This window comes from Erythranthe guttata, chromosome 9, assembly GCF_056151865.1.
Source record: "Erythranthe guttata isolate IM_541 chromosome 9, IM_541, whole genome shotgun sequence".
Classification (NCBI taxonomy): Eukaryota; Viridiplantae; Streptophyta; class Magnoliopsida; order Lamiales; family Phrymaceae; genus Erythranthe; species Erythranthe guttata.
The window spans coordinates 13072311-13090605 of record NC_142541.1 but is presented as its reverse complement, the minus strand read 5'-3'; the positions used below and the strand labels follow the sequence as shown (position 1 = coordinate 13090605).

At 33.8% G+C, this 18295-nt stretch overlaps 2 protein-coding genes across 4 annotated transcripts; both read right to left on the bottom strand.

The window, feature by feature from the left end:
- Nucleotides 1-927: 927 nt before the first annotated feature.
- Nucleotides 928-4394, bottom strand: LOC105974148 (protein TAPETUM DETERMINANT 1). 3 transcript variants are annotated; one of them, XM_088822926.1, is made up of 4 exons: nucleotides 4161-4394; nucleotides 3058-3462; nucleotides 2634-2735; nucleotides 928-1566 (listed from the first exon to the last, which is right to left on the bottom strand). In XM_088822926.1, exons 2-4 carry the CDS (start codon nucleotides 3167-3169, stop codon nucleotides 1214-1216), a joined length of 567 nt encoding a protein of 188 aa, XP_088679052.1. In that variant the 5' UTR covers nucleotides 3170-3462; nucleotides 4161-4394; the 3' UTR covers nucleotides 928-1213. The 3 variants fall into 3 exon arrangements, with proteins under 3 accessions (XP_088679052.1, XP_012854672.2, XP_088679053.1); XM_012999218.2 differs by lacking the exon at nucleotides 4161-4394 and adding an exon at nucleotides 3589-4007; XM_088822927.1 differs by lacking the exon at nucleotides 4161-4394 and having other exon boundaries at nucleotides 971-1563; nucleotides 3058-3243.
- Nucleotides 4395-5901: 1507 nt separating this feature from the next.
- Nucleotides 5902-12961, bottom strand: LOC105974098 (protein MICRORCHIDIA 7). Its single transcript, XM_012999158.2, has 20 exons — nucleotides 12448-12961; nucleotides 11935-12009; nucleotides 11796-11830; nucleotides 11622-11700; nucleotides 11387-11479; nucleotides 11184-11268; nucleotides 10928-11003; nucleotides 10414-10542; nucleotides 9809-9907; nucleotides 9619-9720; nucleotides 9293-9454; nucleotides 9106-9201; nucleotides 8696-8747; nucleotides 8499-8610; nucleotides 8312-8373; nucleotides 7468-7763; nucleotides 6816-6913; nucleotides 6650-6737; nucleotides 6392-6514; nucleotides 5902-6306 (listed from the first exon to the last, which is right to left on the bottom strand). Exons 1-20 carry the CDS (start codon nucleotides 12860-12862, stop codon nucleotides 6232-6234), a joined length of 2352 nt encoding a protein of 783 aa, XP_012854612.1. The 5' UTR covers nucleotides 12863-12961; the 3' UTR covers nucleotides 5902-6231.
- Between the last annotated feature and the right edge of the window lie 5334 nt (nucleotides 12962-18295).

The following is an 18295-nucleotide window of genomic DNA, read 5'->3' as shown; positions in this document are numbered from 1 at the left end:
ATTATAAAAAAAAACACTAAGAAAAGTCAACGCCGGAATTCGGCGGCGGAAAAAAACAGACCAGAAAAAATAAATCGACGCAGGAAACCGGCGAAAAAATCAGGAAAAAAAAAATTCGAAAAGTCAACGCCGGAATCCGGCGGCAAAAAATTATTTTTGAAAAAAAGAAATTTAAAAAAAAAGTCAAAATTGGATTTTTGTGTTCAAAAAAGGATTTTTTTTTGGAAAAAAAATGATTAAATTGGGATTACAATGAAGAATTGGGTATAAATGGTTGGAGGTAATATTGGCGTATACAATGTTTCTTTTAGTTATAATAAATATTAAATGGATGGGTGTATCAGTGAAATAAATATAACCTATAAACTTAGAATAATAAAGATGCTTGGTTATGGACCTATGCACAAAATCACTTACACAAAAGTCAAGGGAAATTCCTAGAACTACAACTCGTTGTTTTACTTTTCTCAAAAGTCCATTGTTTATAGATTTATGTCACTATGGCCTTTTTGGCAAAAGTATCGTTAGTCCTTGCCATACACAAGATTCAAAAACTTAAAACCAAAGACACCCGACCCCTCTTTTGTTGATCGGAAAGTTGATCCGTCGTCGACCATTGTTGACCGATGTGGTTTCAAGGAATGAGATTGGGGTTGACTTTACTGTATTCCTACAGTAAGATTATAACTCAACTAATTTAAATTCATCCACTCATCTGATAAATCAATTTACTCAACTAATTAAAGTCAGTTGAGTCAAATGTTTTGACTCAATTGTTATGTAAGAACAAATTGTCAAACCCCATTTACAAAATAAAAAATCTTTACATATTCATTTACTTTAACTCAAATTCTGCAAAATTATATTTTTGGTTCATGATATTTATAGATATTCACATACAGCCCACAAAAAGAAAAAAAAAATATATTCGTCCACTCTTCATTTTCCCCTCATCTTCCACTAAGGACAAAAAAACAAACTAATATCCATCTCCAATTAGTCAAATTCCATTTACAAATTCCCTTTCATTTCTTTCCACAAAAAGAGTAATAATCCAAACTTCTGTCATCATCACACCATAAAATCAAAATTCCCATTTTGCCCTCTTCTCCCCCAACTCTGCGTATACATATATATATATAGAAAAAAAAACTAGTGTTAATTAGTATGTAGTGGAATTAGCGTGTGCCGTCTATATATATATGATTTGTCGTCAGCAGGTAACGGAGGAGACGATGAGTGGGTAACGGTAGGTGTTGGCGTACTGGAACGATAACGTCTTGCCGTTGACCAGCGGCTTCCCGTCGTTGACCAAGCAGTCGTCAAAGTGCACCCGCTTGAAGACCCGGGGGTTGACCAGCCGAGCCGAGCTGAACCAGCCGCAGCTGAGGTGGATGGCTGAGATATCGCAGCCGGAGACGCAGACGTTCATAATCTCCACCGTGTAAGTCGGGATTCCATTCGGCAGCGGCGCGGTGGGGCCCTGGCTTATCAGTATGTCAGATTTGGAACACCTGTCACTCCATATTCTGTTTGGCTCAACACCCACTTCTTCTTTCATTGCTTCTGTTTTAAACACAAAAATTAAATATTCAGTGATTTAATTTAATTTATTTATTCTGCAAATTAAAAAAAAAAAAAAGATAAATAAATGATGTTTAATATTCATTGAGATGTCACTGTTGAGAAGAGGGGGCATTAATGGACAAATTCAACTTTTTGATAAAGATTTTTAGAGAGAGAAAAGAGATGTTTTAGAGAGAGAATTTTAGAAAGAGACGTTTGAACGAAAAAAGATTGTGCATAGAGAATAGAGTTTATTATATTATTATATTACATGTGTATTATATGCGAGCAATTTCTATCACATTTATGATTAATTACACGCGGGATAGAAGGGAATTAAATTATTCAAAGACACACACACGTGTGCAATTAAGTAATTTCTACATCAAATGCACACATCAATAATTTAGCCACCCTAAAAGATTTTTTTTTAAATCTAATTAAGACCATATTATTGAAATTTTGAAAGAGAAAAAAAAATAATTAAAAAAAAAAAAAAATAGCCCTCTTCTTCATACTATAGCTAGTAGTACAAGATAATAAGTAGGGTTGAAAAGGTGTGGGGGTAAAATAGGGAAAAACAACACCGTAGTGGGAAAAAGGTGAAAGTGGCGCCATCTAAATGGGGGCAGAAACCGTACCCGACAACTGAGAGAAAAAAGTGGTGGCTAAGGGGCCTGTGGCAAAATACACAGTGTGTGTCTGTGTGTGTGTGTTTCATGTATACATGCAAAAAGCAGAATATCAATATACATATATATATATATATATATATATATATATATATATATATATATATATATATATATATATATATATGCACATAAGCCAAAGCATATGTATGTATATATATGTGTGTATGATGTGTGTTATCATATCACTATAAATAGTTGCAGTATTACACAGTGGGTTTATCAGAGGATTTCACACTTTTGGTCTGTTTTATTCATGCATATATACTAATGCCATTAAATGCGGACTCTTTTTGTTCAATAAATAAGGACAGATTTAAACAGTGTGATTAAAGTTTTATGATTAGAGAATAATTAGGGTTTATGATTAAGTACCAGTGTTAAGCAGCTTCCGATGGGTTAGAGAGAGGGTATTGTTCTGGGCAGTTGAGCTCCTTTTGTCAGATAAACTTGGATTATTCTCGATTAAACCGTCATCTGAAACGCAATTATCCAATGTTAATTACCATTATCGAATTGAAAAAATATATATATAAATATATAGACATAAATTAAATGCAAACACCACCAAATAATAAAAAAATTAAAAATTATTATACTGATTAATAATAATTCAAAAATAAAAATAAATAAACACACGAACATGACAGAGAAATTGTTCCTGATAGAGAAACCAAATTCCGCCGACCTAATTTGAATTTCCGATATGAAAATCAAAGCAAAACACACACACACACACACACAGTAAAACGTACGCAGATGAAAGTACAATCGGTTGTATTGAGCAAGGATTACTGACCTGTGTAGATTCCGACGATTAGCAGCAAAAAAGCCACCGCTAACACCGCCGTAAGTGAAGCAAATCTCCGCTGGCTAAATGATGACGACGATGAAGAAGCTTTGAGATTCATTTGTATTTTGAATCGGCGCCTCCGAAACTGAAAATCCTGGATTCGGAGCTTTAACTTTCCACTGAGTCGTCTCGAGGAGGAAGACGCAACCGAGTGCGACTGAGTCGACTCGGAGCTAGGTGCTGAAGCTAGCAAATCACTAATCACCGCCAACTGTATGAACTGCACGGACAATATAGCTCTCTCAGCTTTTAACAATATATCCTTTGATTTGTTTTTTGACTGAGAAACCGTAGAGAGAGAAAGCTTTGATATGACTTGACAGCTCTGATTTCACGACTATAAACAAATCTCTGCAAAATCAATACATCCCATCAAACACACACATATACATACACACATATATATATATAGAGAGAGAGAGAGAGAGAATAAAATCTGTAGTTAAAATTCCAATAAATAAATAAATACACACGTACAGAAAAAGAGGGGAAGGAGGAGGCTAGGGTTTTGACTTTGAAAAAAAACAGTAGTCACGAGTATGGTTTAATTTTCACTTTATATAGAGATAGAGAGAGAAAGAAGGAAGGATCGAAGAAGAGCGGCTATTGGATGAAAGCCCATGGAAAAATTTGAAGCATCAATAAAGGAAAGTTTCCCGACACCGCTTTAAAAATTGCACCGGGAAAAGTGCCCCACAGCCGAAAAATTTTCCCAAACGCGACTCTCCTTTCCGTTCGGAGTTAATGCAAATTGCAAACCCCACACACACACACACACACCGAAAAAACACAAAAGAGAAATACAGAATTTGCAGAATCAGAAACGAGAAAAAAGTATATCGATCAGAAACCAATGACAAAACAGCAAAAAATTCCAAAATTAATTCAATCTGTATGTGATGGTATATATTACACAGTCCAACATATATACATATAAACATGGGGACAGAGCATTGAAAGCAAAATGGAAGCAGACAAAAAAGGAGAGGCGCAGCATCAAAATAGCGATATGTATTCTGAGATCTCTTCCTCTTTTTTTTTTTTTTTACCTTTGATTTTTCGGAGGTTTGGAATTTTAGAGAGAGAGAGAGAACAATCAGTTCCGATATGCGTGCATGATTTCTGTGTATATGTATATATATATAGAGAGAGACGGAGATAGAGATAGAGAGAGAGAGAGAGAGAGAGAATTTGTATGTATATGAGGAGAGAGAAAACTGAAGAGAGAGAGAGAGAGTAGGGTTTATTGGGGGAGAAAGGTACTGTGTGTTCAGCGTAGGCGTGAAAGCATGTGCAGAGGCAGCTCTGATTCTATATAGCGACGGATGAACGATGTTTATTACTTTTCTTTATCTTTATTTTACCGCGGTTAATATATGTGCACGTGCGTGCTGCTGGTGGTAAACTCGTAATTAATAATTAATAATTAATAATTAATAACAATTGTTATTATTATTTTACCATAATTGTTTACTTTCCTTTTAACTCTGTTTTGTGTTTATGGTAACTAATTTTTTACACGTTGAACGGGCAAAAGTTTAATGAATTCCGAATCACCGTTATACCCTTTCTTTTACACTTGAGTATGCCCAGTATGGTAAAACTTGAAGAGATGGGATTGAGGAAGTGAAATAAAATTTTGTTGGGGGCAAAATTGTCATTTAACCTAATTAAATTGATTTAGTCATGATTAATTTGATTCAAATAGAGATGAGACTAAATAATTCAATTTAGTAAGTGAAATACGGTCTTATAGATGTTTGGTAGGAATATATTCCGCTAAAAAATAATTAATTATATAGCAATTTAAAATTATTTTAACACTAACAATATTAAATAATTCATAAATAATTAATAGAAAATTAAAAGAAATTTGAAAAGAAAAGAAATAGAAAATGGCAAGATTTGGGTACAATTACCAGAAACTCCTTTACTAGTTTTGGAAAATTCGAACCCGATACTTGTCAAAAAAATGTTTTACATATAAAATATTTCTTTCGACTGCATCAAACCCGAAACCAAACGAATTTCGGGCAAATGCATCGAAAATACTCAAAAAAAAAATGAATAATTATTTTATTTTACAAATATTGATGAAACATGAGACGATAAAATTGCACTTTTGGTTTACATTTGTCATTTTACTAAGCGGTTTCAATTTATGGTCTCTCTTGTTTGTTTGTATGAAATGTTTTTGAAAGCTGTATTACAAAAAACAACTGCAGAAATAAACGCCTCATTAATTATGTTTGAGCCTCAATTATTCACACATATCAATGTTGTTGGCTTTACATTCTCTCAAATTAAATATCAACCGCTGCTGATAATGAGTGATTATCTTGTTGGTGGTTATTATATACTTTGTCCATTCGTTTTTAATTAACTGTCGTTTTTCACATTTGCATATATTTTTAAGAATGTGTCTTGATTTTAGAAAAAAATAAATATTGTTAGACAAAAATACCCTTATTTACTAATTAATACAAAATAATGTTGAAAAGATAACAAGGGCAGGATTCAGAAATATGTAACTATAGTCCAAAATCCAATTTGTCTGATTTGGTAGCATTTTTTTGTCGTATGGAAATGATAATTGAAGGAAGCCCCTCATTAACTTGCATAAATATGGATTGCTACCAATTCTTTTTGTTATTTAGTAAACCTCAATAGCAACTTCTTTTTTGTTCAACATGGATCCAAATTATTTTGGTATTACAAACTCATGACTACAAACTTGAGAAATATGTCGAAAAATAGGAAAGGAAAACGAGAAAGATCCGGAGAACGATCCACAATCAAATATCTTCTTAAAATAATCCATGAAATAGGAGAAAATGCAAGAGACTTAGTCTAGTTATAACTTATAAGTTACAACCAGTTAGAACTTACACCAGATATGTAATGACTAATCTACCCCTAATACGCAGAGCTTATTGATACAACTACGGAAGGTCATCCCTTTCGCGCGATCAAAGGTGATATGTAACTGGTGCAGTTCGATTAGTCGCTAATCCTACGGTATACACAGCATGACACCATACACACTTAAAAACAAGTGTGCATATTATATATATATAATATATTATAACAATAACTATATAATTGATATAATCAAAAGCCTTATCTACCATTTGAAGATCCTCTCTCCAACAACCTCAACTTGTCCATCAACTGTTGAATGGTGTTCGATGCATCCTAGAAAAAAAATTAAATGAAAATTGAGATATTTTGAATTTTCGCAATTTATTAGATTAAGAAAAGAACGAAAAGCGAAGAAAACCTTTAATTTATTTTTCAGATTTTCCTCCTCGATATTACGGCGCTGCCTCTCTTCTGAAAATATATCTACCAAAGTTTCCTGCTCTCTAGTTAGATTCTCGTACTTTCGATTCGCCTGTTCCAACTGGTCAATTTATAAAAATCATCAATAAAAGCTATTACATTATCACGGTATATATATATATATATATATATATATATATATATATATATATATATATATATATATATATATATATTTTTTTTTTTTTTTAATTACCTGAGCCTCAAGAGACTTTGATCTTTCTTTTTCTTGCTGTAAATCGCGAAGCAGATCATCGAGAATATCTGTTTCTTTTCTTTTCAATCTGTGAATTCAAGAGTATTTGGATTTATCGTATGAGTTGGTCAAAAAGCCGACACTAAATTTAAGGTTGAGAATATACCTCTCTCTCAACTGGAGATTCTCTTCTTTCAACTTAGCTACTAGAGCAAGAGAGCTGGAACTTGACGGTGAGAACTCATTGTTCGTAAAACCGTTCTCCTGTTTTGTGACAAACAACCAACATAAAGCTCCAAAATCGATTCAAGACAAAATAATGCTTTACACAAGCAACATAGAGTTAGTTAGAAAGAGAATTCTTTTTCTATGGATAGTATTATTCATAATTAATTAATGGTGATAAAAACAAAATCCCCATACATAAAAACCATCAGAATTCCAAATGTAAAAATTGCAGTTAAAAACAAAATTTTATAGCATTTAGCACCTCCTATGTTATATCAAATTGCTAAAAAGCTCCCCATGTTATTTTATTGGCAAAACCCCCCCTCATAATGCATTTTTTTAGCACACAACCCCCCTAAAAAAAACCATGCGGAGAGTTTCTTAACAATTAGAAAAAAACACAGGGGTGCTGAATGCAATAAACCCTTAAAAACAAACAAGCCAATTTTTAGACGGTTAATCATGGCTCGACCATATTCTGTGCTTCCTAATTTCTTTTTCTTGTATATTGCATTTAACAATGTAAAAAAGCCTACCTTGGAAATCGATTCAAAAACCCCATAAATAAATAAAAAGGTAAAAAAAATGACCTGTGAGTTTAAATATCCAGTTGTTTGGGAATGCATCTCAGTAGGAGAGTCACGACTTTTCAAAACAGATGGCTTCTTTTTAGAAGTGTGGTTGTGCACGTCATCATTATCGCTAACATACTCTACAGAAGATGATGACAGGTCAGCATAACTCGGTCTTTTCCTAGGTTGTGCTCTCACATCCTCCTTGCCATTTACATGCCCGTTATTTTTGCCCTTGTCCACAAACTTGGGCTGTCCCTTTTCACTTGCAGAAAAACTTCCCTTGTTTAACCCAGGAAAATCGGCCGAGCTATCTGAAACAGAACAGTCAAACGTACATCAGACAGATCCTTGACAAAACATTAGCAAATGCTAATAATTCATGTACGCGGGGTTTTTTTTTAGGGTAAATTACACCTACACTCCTGAGGTATGCTAAAATAACTTTAAAGTCCATGTGGTATCGATAATTACAATCACCCCCTGAACTTTCTTAAGAACCCTAACAGAATAATGCATTGGATAAGTAATACAGTTAGGGTTCTACCGGACTATTAGTTTCAGGCAATGATGGAGACAAAATAGGGGTAGGGGGTGACATGGCTCCCGCAACATTTCTTAAATCCTTATTATTTAATATAAGATTTAAAAAAATTCGTCTATGGTAGCATTAACGGCCCCGCGGAAAACAAATAAAGTGATATCGCTCTCCTGGACATGAAATCTTGGCTCCGGTAATTGTTTCATGGGTGTAGTTGTAATTATCAATACCAAAGGGACCTTGAAGTTATTTTAGCATACTTCAAGGGTAGGTGTAATTTACCCTCTCTTTTTTTCTGGGATTGTATGAACACTTTTTTACCTTCATTATTACCCTTTTTATTGCTTCGAGCAGCATAGCCTATTTTATGACAGTTTGAGGACCTGGCAGAAGCAAAAGAAAAAAAAAAACAAACAATGAAAACCTCATCGAATAAATTGAAAGCAAAACCGAAACAGAAATCAATTCTTAAGAACACAACCAAAGGAAAAAAAAATAAACAACAGACCAATATGTCCTCTGCATTTGTATTAATCGTGTCTCGAGTCTTGCGAGAACTATAGTCCGCTCAAAACCTTGTTTATCATGAGCTGGTTCGATAAAATTGGCTTCGAGCACACCTTGTATAAGAGAACATAATACACTAATAAGCGATTTCACGCAAATGACAAAACTTTCTGTAAGTTCAAGTGATTATAATAATACCTATAACTCCACGACCATCACTACCAGCAGGATGCCAAATTTTCCAAAATGGCTGGAAATATGAAAAATACACAGCATCAGGAATGCGTACAAGCAAATAATCTCACTGTGAACAAATATTCCAAACATCCCGAAATTTGATTGCAGAAAATTACACGAGAAAACATTCTGGAAATTGGTGCCCATCCAATTTCAAGTTTTAAAAAGTTCGACAAAAAGTACAACGTAAAGTAAACAATCAATTGTTCCTCTGTTTTTCGTTCAATCTGACGCAATTAGCAAACAAGCCTCAAATCAAAACTCATACTCCGGAATTGATATAAAGTTCAATTCAACAATTCACACAGAAAAATGATTGCAAGAAAGGCGTTAATCACTGGGTCAATGAAATGGGATAAAATAAAACTTACCTTGATAAGACGATTTTTGTGATAGACATTAAACCCCTGGACATCAATGTGAGCTTTGGCATCCTTCACAAACCCAACAGTAACTATAGCAACCATCTATTCAAAAACATGGAAATTAGTCAACGAGATTTGCATAAGCATACATCAGGGCGTAACTCGAACTAAATTTCATTACGACGAAAATTACATTCGAATGACCGGGAATTCCATCAACACCAGGCTGAGGTCGGTACGTAATTTCCTGTGACATCATCATATCATTCACAATATTATGGTGCTCGACATCTTCACCGCGCAAAATGATTCGAAAGCCAGGAGGAATCCTTAGGTAGAGGATAGCTACATAATTCTGCAATTCCAGCAAGTAATCTTGTTAGAAGAAATTATGTACGAGTGCTCGTAACAAATTTTATTCTATAATAACAGGAAGAGTTAATAATCTCCCCAACCAAACGAGGCCATAACAGAACCGAATGAAGAGAGCATAATAACTACTCGGAAAATGAGTTTTACCCTCAATGAATGCCGGTATGTAAGGAAATGCTTAGAGTTGGGATATTTCTTTGCCATATCTATGTTCTTGTCGTCTCTGTTGACACCTCTAATTTGAATATCCTGGAGATACGACAGCGAAGTAATTGTTTATAAGATGTGAGGAAATAGATTAAGATATCAACAAATATAGTTTACATGTGGGGATTACATGTGGTTCCGCGTCGAAGTCCAATTCCAGCAGGCCCTGTTCGTCTTCCCAAAGATTGTATATGATTATACGAGTGCCCTGGTCTTGCATCTCATTGAACTACACAGTATCAAGAAACAAAATCAGCAAAGAAACGAACATCAAATGTGTTAAATTACTTAGTTACAGCCAGACAGACACTCTCTAAAAATAGAAGGCAGAAAAAGAAAACAAAAATACCCGAGACAAAATAAAACAAAAGATGAAGAATAAGTGGAAAACTAAACCCTCAAGAAATGAAAATAAAAGTGAACTGTGAAGCATGGACAAGGAAAACCGACACAGAAAACATGGAAGTAGAGTTGGGAAATGGCATATCCCGAAAAAAATAGCAGATGGAAACATGGGGAGACGTGTAAATATTAATAAAGGGTATAGTTTAAAATTATAAGTTTAGAAAAAGAAAGAAAACGAAGTAGTTTTTTTGGGCAGATGTAACTGCCACTTTCCTTGTTCTAATCCATGCTAAAACTAATCATAGCTCCAAAGGCCAGGCTATACATGATAATCTAGATCACGGAACAACTGAACAACAGTTTGACCAAAAACAACAAAGAAAAAATAACCTGCCGAAGAAGATCTGCTTCACTTGAAAAGGGAGACCATTCGACTATCGCCTCAACATTTCGACTCCAGTCAATAGTAGATGAACGGACCATCCTATTCCAATCTTGTCCTTTCCTTTCATAATCAAGCTTTTAATCGTATAGAAGAGGCCATAACACGAATCCAGCAATGCAGCCAATGAATGGAAGAGCATATTAATTAATACAACAATCATAATAAGCACATAAGAGAATATAAGAACAAAAAAGTGAAAAAAAGATGCTGAATTTAGTTAGGCTGGTGGCTAAAGCATAACAAAAACCAATTGTACGAATAAAATATCTTCAAAGTGTAAGGACACATTTGACAAAACTAAAAGTACGTTCACAACTCCTTCACGGACAAATTTTTGTTAAGCAGTTAACTATTAGCATACGTGATTACATTCTTCACGAACAACACACATTTTCACATGGAAGTAACAAATGTTCCCAAAGAATGAAACATTACAAATATATTACAAATAATACTCACCATGGGAACAACAATGTCTTCTTTTCCTGTGCTCCTCAAAAACGTATAAGATAGCAATCCAATGCTCTGTGTAGGCCTAAAAACTCAAATGATTTAACGGCGACGAAGATAAAACAGAAACCAATAAGACTTAATAATTAACCAACACTCGTTAACAATAATATGTTGCAAGAACAAAAGGACATAGATCAAATTTATTAACTACAAACACTATTATGACAAAAACTATTATCGGGACTAAATAAAGAATGCAAACCTTGTCCCATCTTTCCCACAATGTCGAGAAAATACAATAACATCAGCTCCAAGTCTCATAGTGCTTGTCTTAAAGCCATTGCCATCTGATACAACAGAGCTTTGTCAGTAAATCAAGGAGCAATACTAAAACATGTTTCTGAAGTCAAATGGTGTTCGTGTTTGTGTCTATGGTTGGTATAGTGAGAAAGGGAGACGACTTACATTGACCAATTGTATCTGCAATTTTGCTCTTTGCGGAATAACCAAGAGACATGCAGTGGCGTAATTTGTCCGGGTCCATTCCACCGCCATTATCTATTTAAAACCTCAAAGTTAGCACATGACGCTAACAAACAATAGATACCTCAAAAGAATACTGCCATTATCTATTTAAATCAATCAGAACTGTAACTTCGGTTATGCAATCATAAGGAAAAAAGTAATAGAATAAATATACCTTCAATCAACAACATTTTGTTCCCATCTTTCTTGCTTTGGACCATATCTACGTTGACGTACGTAGCTCCATTGCAGACCTATTGTACAGAATGCATAAAACCATAAGAATTCAATCCCAAATTAAACAAATCCACGCCCCAATTATAACGACAAGAAAAGATATAGAATCCACCTCATCCAACGAGTTATCCAAGAGCTCCGCAAAAGCTGCAAAAGCAGAGTCATAAAAAACACCAGTACGGTAAGAATTAAAAAACAAAAATATGGATCACGAATACAACATTTTGTCAAAACTTGGTTAACTCTTTTACCTCCAAGAACCCACTTATGACTGGTGGCATTCGAATGTAAGAATCTGGGATGTATTCTGGCATGGTCCATGCCACCTGTGAATATAGTACAAGAATTGTGTAAGCCATAAATCATGGTTCGATGTGTTCAAGAATTCCGAATAGAGTATTAAGAATGCCACCTGGGATTTTGTTCCATGTTACCATAGGTTATAATTTAATTTATTAGCAGCATATAGCCTAAATCCGTAAGTATCAACATCGGTTATGCAATCATACTTTAAACTTCAAGTATGTACCCTAATTTTTTTACTGATTTATCATCTTGCTGAAAACAAAAGACACGATTTATCCAGAGATGAAGGTACAATCACTAAAGCAAGATGTACTACGACATTATGCTCCGAAAAATCAAGCACCCACGCAAGCGAAAAGAAAAACTTAAACACCTTGTGCTTCAAACCCCAGAAATTCAAGAAAAAAAAAACAACACAAACATGCATAACACGGAGAAGAAGGAAAGAAATTATTCACCATTAGAAGAATCCCAAGCACCGCCGGGCGCCCCCTCGTAATCCCCCGCCTTCCAGAACTGCTTCACACTCGTCTGCGGGACGGCGTTCACTCTCGACGACGGAAACTCCAAACACAACCGCTCGCTCGGCAGCGCCTGCTTAGTAGTAGTAGGCAAGGGATCCAGAAATCCCAACGGCAACACTCCGCCGAAGTCCTCCGCCGCCTTTCTGCGCTTCTTCCTCGCATTTCTGCTCCGGCTGGTGGCGGGGCCGCCGTCGTCGTCAGAAGAAGAGGAGGAGTCGGAATCGGAGTCGGAGCTCGAGAGTTCGATTACGGCGGTGGGATGGCCGGAATTCGGGTTGGGTAAGCGTTTGGGGAGGAGATTCGGGTCGGGTTGCTCGTCCTTGACAATGATTTTGGCGTCGTTCGCCATGGAAATTGAATTTAAGAGAGTTAAGAATTGAGTGAACTGCAAAACTAAGTTGCTTTAAGAGAGCGTTTGATCAAATTCTATTTAAGTAAGAAAATAAATAAAATAAAATAAAAGTGAAAAAAGTGAAATAATTAAATAGAATATTTATTCGGACAATTACAGTTTTCACCCCTTAAGTTTGCATATATTCCATATTTGACCCTTAATGTTCACAAAAAAAAAAATTAGCCCCTCATGTTTTAGTAATTTGGCATGTTTTCATTTTTTGTCAATTTTCCGTAAATCCGTCAGTTAAGTTAAGAGAGTACTACTGGCTATGTTTGGAAGCGTTTTGGAACTTATTTTGATTTCATTTTGAGGAAATGTGTTATGGGGGAATAATTTGAGAATGAAAGTAATGTTTGTTTATATTTTTGAATGAGACAAAATACGGTGTAGCAGTCACATCATGTTTAAAAGTGTTAGAAAAAAGTATTTTAGAAGAAAAAAATTGAAAGATGAAGTGATATTTATTTGTTTTTTAGTGAAGACATTTTTTAGTCAAATCATTTTACTGTAGCAGTCACATCATATCTGAAGGAGAGAGAAACTTTTGAGATTGTTTTGAGAAAATTATTTGAGAAGTGTAATAAATATAATTTTGTTTTGGGGAATCAATGAAAACAAAATAGAAACGCTACCAAACATTGCCTGACTGACACACTATTGATTATTTGATTTCGTTAGTACTAACGAAAAATTAATGAAAATGACAAAAAATGTTAAATTATTGAAACATGTGGGACTAAATCTATTTTTTACGAACATGGACGGTCAAATGTTAAATTGAGTTAAACTGGAGGGACTAAAATATAAATTTCCCAATATTTATTATTGGCAGTAGAATAATGACAGTGGTTTTGCGAAGTGGCCCTCGTTTCTCTTCTGTTCAGATTTATACGGGATTCTTCAATTAGTACCAAACTCGGGTATCGGGTATAGCATTGACACCAATGTGTGTAATAAATTGGGGAGAATTACATTTTAGTCCCTCATGTTTGGTTCGATTCCACTTTTAGTACCCTTGTTCCAAAGTGAATAAATTTTACCTAAACACATTTGGTCCCTTCCGTGTTCGTTCACATCTAATGAAAAACACTATTTCGTTCCAAAATAAAAACCTGAAATTATTTTGGGGCTAGAATCTTCTTTCATAGGGAACTTAATTACCTATTCTAATTAGATACATAGAATCTTCCTCCAAAAATATAAGTAGAGAGTATATATATATATGTGTGTGTGTGTGAAAATCTTATAATCTTCATCCATTAAACAACAAAATTACCTACTCTAATTAAATAAGAAGAATCTTATTTAGGATATTAGAGTATCCCTTTAGGACTTCATTTAGTGTTGATTTTTTCCTAGACTTTTCTTAATATGGAATCTCATGAAATTTATAAACTCTATTGAAAATATCTTAAGATTTATGACAAATATTTTACATATCATATCTATTTTATGTAAATATTCATTATCATCATATCCCAAAATATATGGCAAGTGACTTTGCATATCTTATCTATTTTTATGCATCTATTCTTTTGTGATTTTATTTGATCTTTTGATATTACAAAATTATCATTGAATATTATATATATTTTCTGCAACTCTATTGCATGTATGAGATATGATAAATATCTTTTGATGTCTTATTTAAATAATGCACATGTTTTGTGATTTTATGTAATCTTAAGGATTTATGTTCAATTTTTTTAGGATTTGATTTGCAAATATTGGGCATTATCTTTCCATTTTAAAACCTTATTTTCTAGTTAAACAGAGATCATGTTTGTTTATATAATTTTATTTAAAAATACCTATTTTTTCTTATTAAATTTCCATTGAAAATATATTATTTATATTTTTTTCAATTTCCAAACATATTAATGCATACTATTAACATATATATTTTATTCACCAACTCATTCATCTATACTCATTAATATCACCACCATCTCTTTCTTCTCTCATTTCTCTCTCGTCATTAATATCCCAACCACCTCTCTATTCTAACCTTATCTTATACAGTTAAACCTCTATAAATTAATATCGCTGGGACCATCAAAATTTCATTAATTTAGTGAAATATTAACTTATCGATAAATTAATAATTATTAATTTATACATTAATTAATAAATTATTAATTTATATGAAATTACTTTTATTATTATTTTCAATAAATACATTTTGTTTAATTTTTTTACGTGTATATTATTCATTGTACCATTAGATCAATGTATTATAGAGCCCGTTTCACGAACGGAAGCTCTTAAAGCAGAAATGTATAGAACGATTTTATGTTGAATTATGACAAAACAATACCGATAGTTCTAACCATGTTAAGAAAAGTGAACGACGAGATTGATGTGAATGTGAACTTCAAGAAGAAACAAACAACAATTAAATTATATTGCATTATGCTTTTATAGATCTATAAAATATGTACTATACCAAGTAATTTAAGAATTATGTTTATGCATTATTAATTTATATATTATATGGGGTTTCTTATATTTTTCGAATGTGCATTATCTTATAAATTTAGCGAATTATTAATTTAGCACGTTGTCCCCGAGTCGGGACCGGGAAAATTTATTATTTAAGCGAGGTTATTATTAATTTATTGAGGTTCTATAAATTTATTATTTAAGCGAGGTTATAAAGTAACATTGCTTTTTTTTTTTTTGGAGAAACCCTAGACTTTTTGGAAGACTTTCAAGGGATACATTTAATACGTAGGATTCCTCCTAAATTGCTTTTTCAGTTTCCCTTCTTTCACAACCGTCTACACCTTTTTTCTATAAAAAACATCCTCCCACGTCTACCAAGATAAGTATACAAACCTTGAATTTTCTACCAAGATAAACCGAGTGCTCTTGCAGAGCATCAATGAAGTCCATGGCTTGTATAGTAGAGAGACTACATCGACCCTGAACACTGCACCGCGTTTATTGTTTGCTTTCGCGTGATTTCAGGTTTGGTTCATATCTTGATTATTAGCCAAAAATCGTGCATCGTTCATTTGGAATTTTCGCTTTGGTTCAAATGGGTTTCCAATTTTTTTTATTGTTTTTCCAAAGATTTTTCTTTATATTGTATCGTTGTTTTTAATTTTTAAGAGCATTCTATTAGTGTTTGTTAACAATTTGGTCTCTCTACGGGTTTCATTCATCTCAATTCCAATATTCGGATGATTTTAACATAAAAAATAGGTGGAAATAATCAAGTTATTCAGGTATACATCAGTGTGTTTACGCCTTAAGGAGTTTTTATTTTCTAAATATGTTTTTTTTGTAGTAGCATATGTTTGTGGAGTTTTTATCTGAGTGTTTATATTCTGCAGTAAAAATAAGGTGTTGTCTCAATTTTTTTCTGTCTTAAATCATTTTCATATTTCTTTCAAAATATTTTTGCAGCCAAACAATACTTTGGAAGAGTTGTTGCAGACTGTTTGAAGTGTGTGCAAGATTAGGTACACGAGTCAAGTTTGTCTTCAAGTTTGTACCCTTTGTGATAGAGAATTAATATTTTCCTTACAAACTTCTATACTTATATATAGAAGGAATATATTTTGAACTAAAACCTAAACATAAAGTTATGGGTAATTTTGTCAATTAATAAATCTCCAATCAAAGACTATAATAATTATTCGGTTCATAACTTAAAACATTTGCGAAGAAGAAGAAGAAGAAGAAGAAGAAGAAGAAGAAGAAGAAGAAGAAGAAGAAGAAGAAGAAGAAGAAGAAGAAGAAGAAGAAGAAGAAGAAGAAGAAGAAGAAGAAGGAGGAGGAGGAGGAGGAGGAGGAGGGGGAGGAGGAGGAGGAGGAGGAGGAGGAGGAGAAGAAGAAGAAGAAGAAGAAGAAGAAGAAGAAGAAGAAGAAGAAGAAGAAGAAGAAGAAGAAGAAGAAGAAGAAGAAGAAGGAGGAGGAGGAGGAGGAGGAGGAGGAGGAGGAGGAGGATGAGGAGGAGGAGGAGGAGGAGGAGGAGGAGCAGGAGGAGAAGAAGAAGAAGAAGAAGAAGAAGGGGAAGCAGAAGTAGAAACAGAAGCAGGAGAAGCAGAAGTAGAAGCAGAAGCAGGAGAAACAGAAGAAGGAGCAGAAGGAGAAAGAGAAGAAGAAATATAAGAAGAATGAGGAGAAGGAGAATGAGAAGGAGAAGAAGAATAAGAACGAGAAAGAGAAGAATAATGAGAAGAAAGAGAAGGAGGAGAATGATGAGAAGAAGGGGGAGACGAAGAAGACGAAGAAGAAGAAGAAGAAGAAGAAGAAAAATGAGAAGAAATATGAGTGGGAAAGAGGGTTTGTGAAGAAGAAACAGAGGGGTGTAAGGAATTTGTGTGTGTGATATTAAAGAAGAAAAAATGAGATTTATTTATATATGTGTGATATTGATTTTCATTAAGGGTATAAATGTTCTTACTTATTTATTATTTATGCGGTATTGATGTGAGCAACAATTAGTATCTGAAATAACAATCCCCTTTGTAAAATTTGTATTATTTATTATTTAACTTATATTTTATATATTGATATTCGATGTAAATATATTTATATAGTTATTGTTGGAAGAAAAATATATGCTCCAATAAAATAAGGTAATAGCATAGTAATATAGTAATATAGATATATATTTCAATATTATTTTATAGAGTTTTATTACCATTTGTACTATCATTTATTTAAACAGTTATTTTCTTTCCTTTGTTGAATGTGACCCCGTGCAACGCACGACCACAATTACAAGTATAAGATAATGGTATATAATATATATTATGTATCATCGTGCATCGCACGGATAAGGTTACTAATAATACTCCCGCAAGGGAATGGCCAGTTGGAGCAAGTGAGCCGGTGTCAATTGACCCAGGTTCAAATCCCCTTGCTAAAGGTCACTAGGTCGAACTTGTCACATATGGTTAGCCTAGTGTGGTTTACGTCTTGTATGGTTTTCAAGTTATTATACGAGAGTGTAGTTTTACCCAGTGCACATATATGGTTGGTTGTTGGTTCCTTCCTTACCAAAAAAAAAAAAAGATTACTAGTAATAATAATAATAATTAATTCGTAGAAACCATAATAATCCGTAGACACCCACAATCATCTGTAATTATATTCTTAAAATCCCTAGCACATCTTGAGCCCTAGCCGTCACCCATTTCGTAGACATTCATAGTAATACGTAAACACTCGCAGTCATTCGTACTCATCCAATATAAAACCCTACATCCGCCACCAGCTCCACCTATGAAAACTGATCTCCGAAATCTGCCCATAATCCTCGAACCTTTCATCATCTTTCTCTTCGTCCCGGTCTCCATCTTAATTAGTATTCGCCTCCCTCCAAACCCACATCAAATTCCGACCAAAAACACTGTCATCCGAAGAAAATCA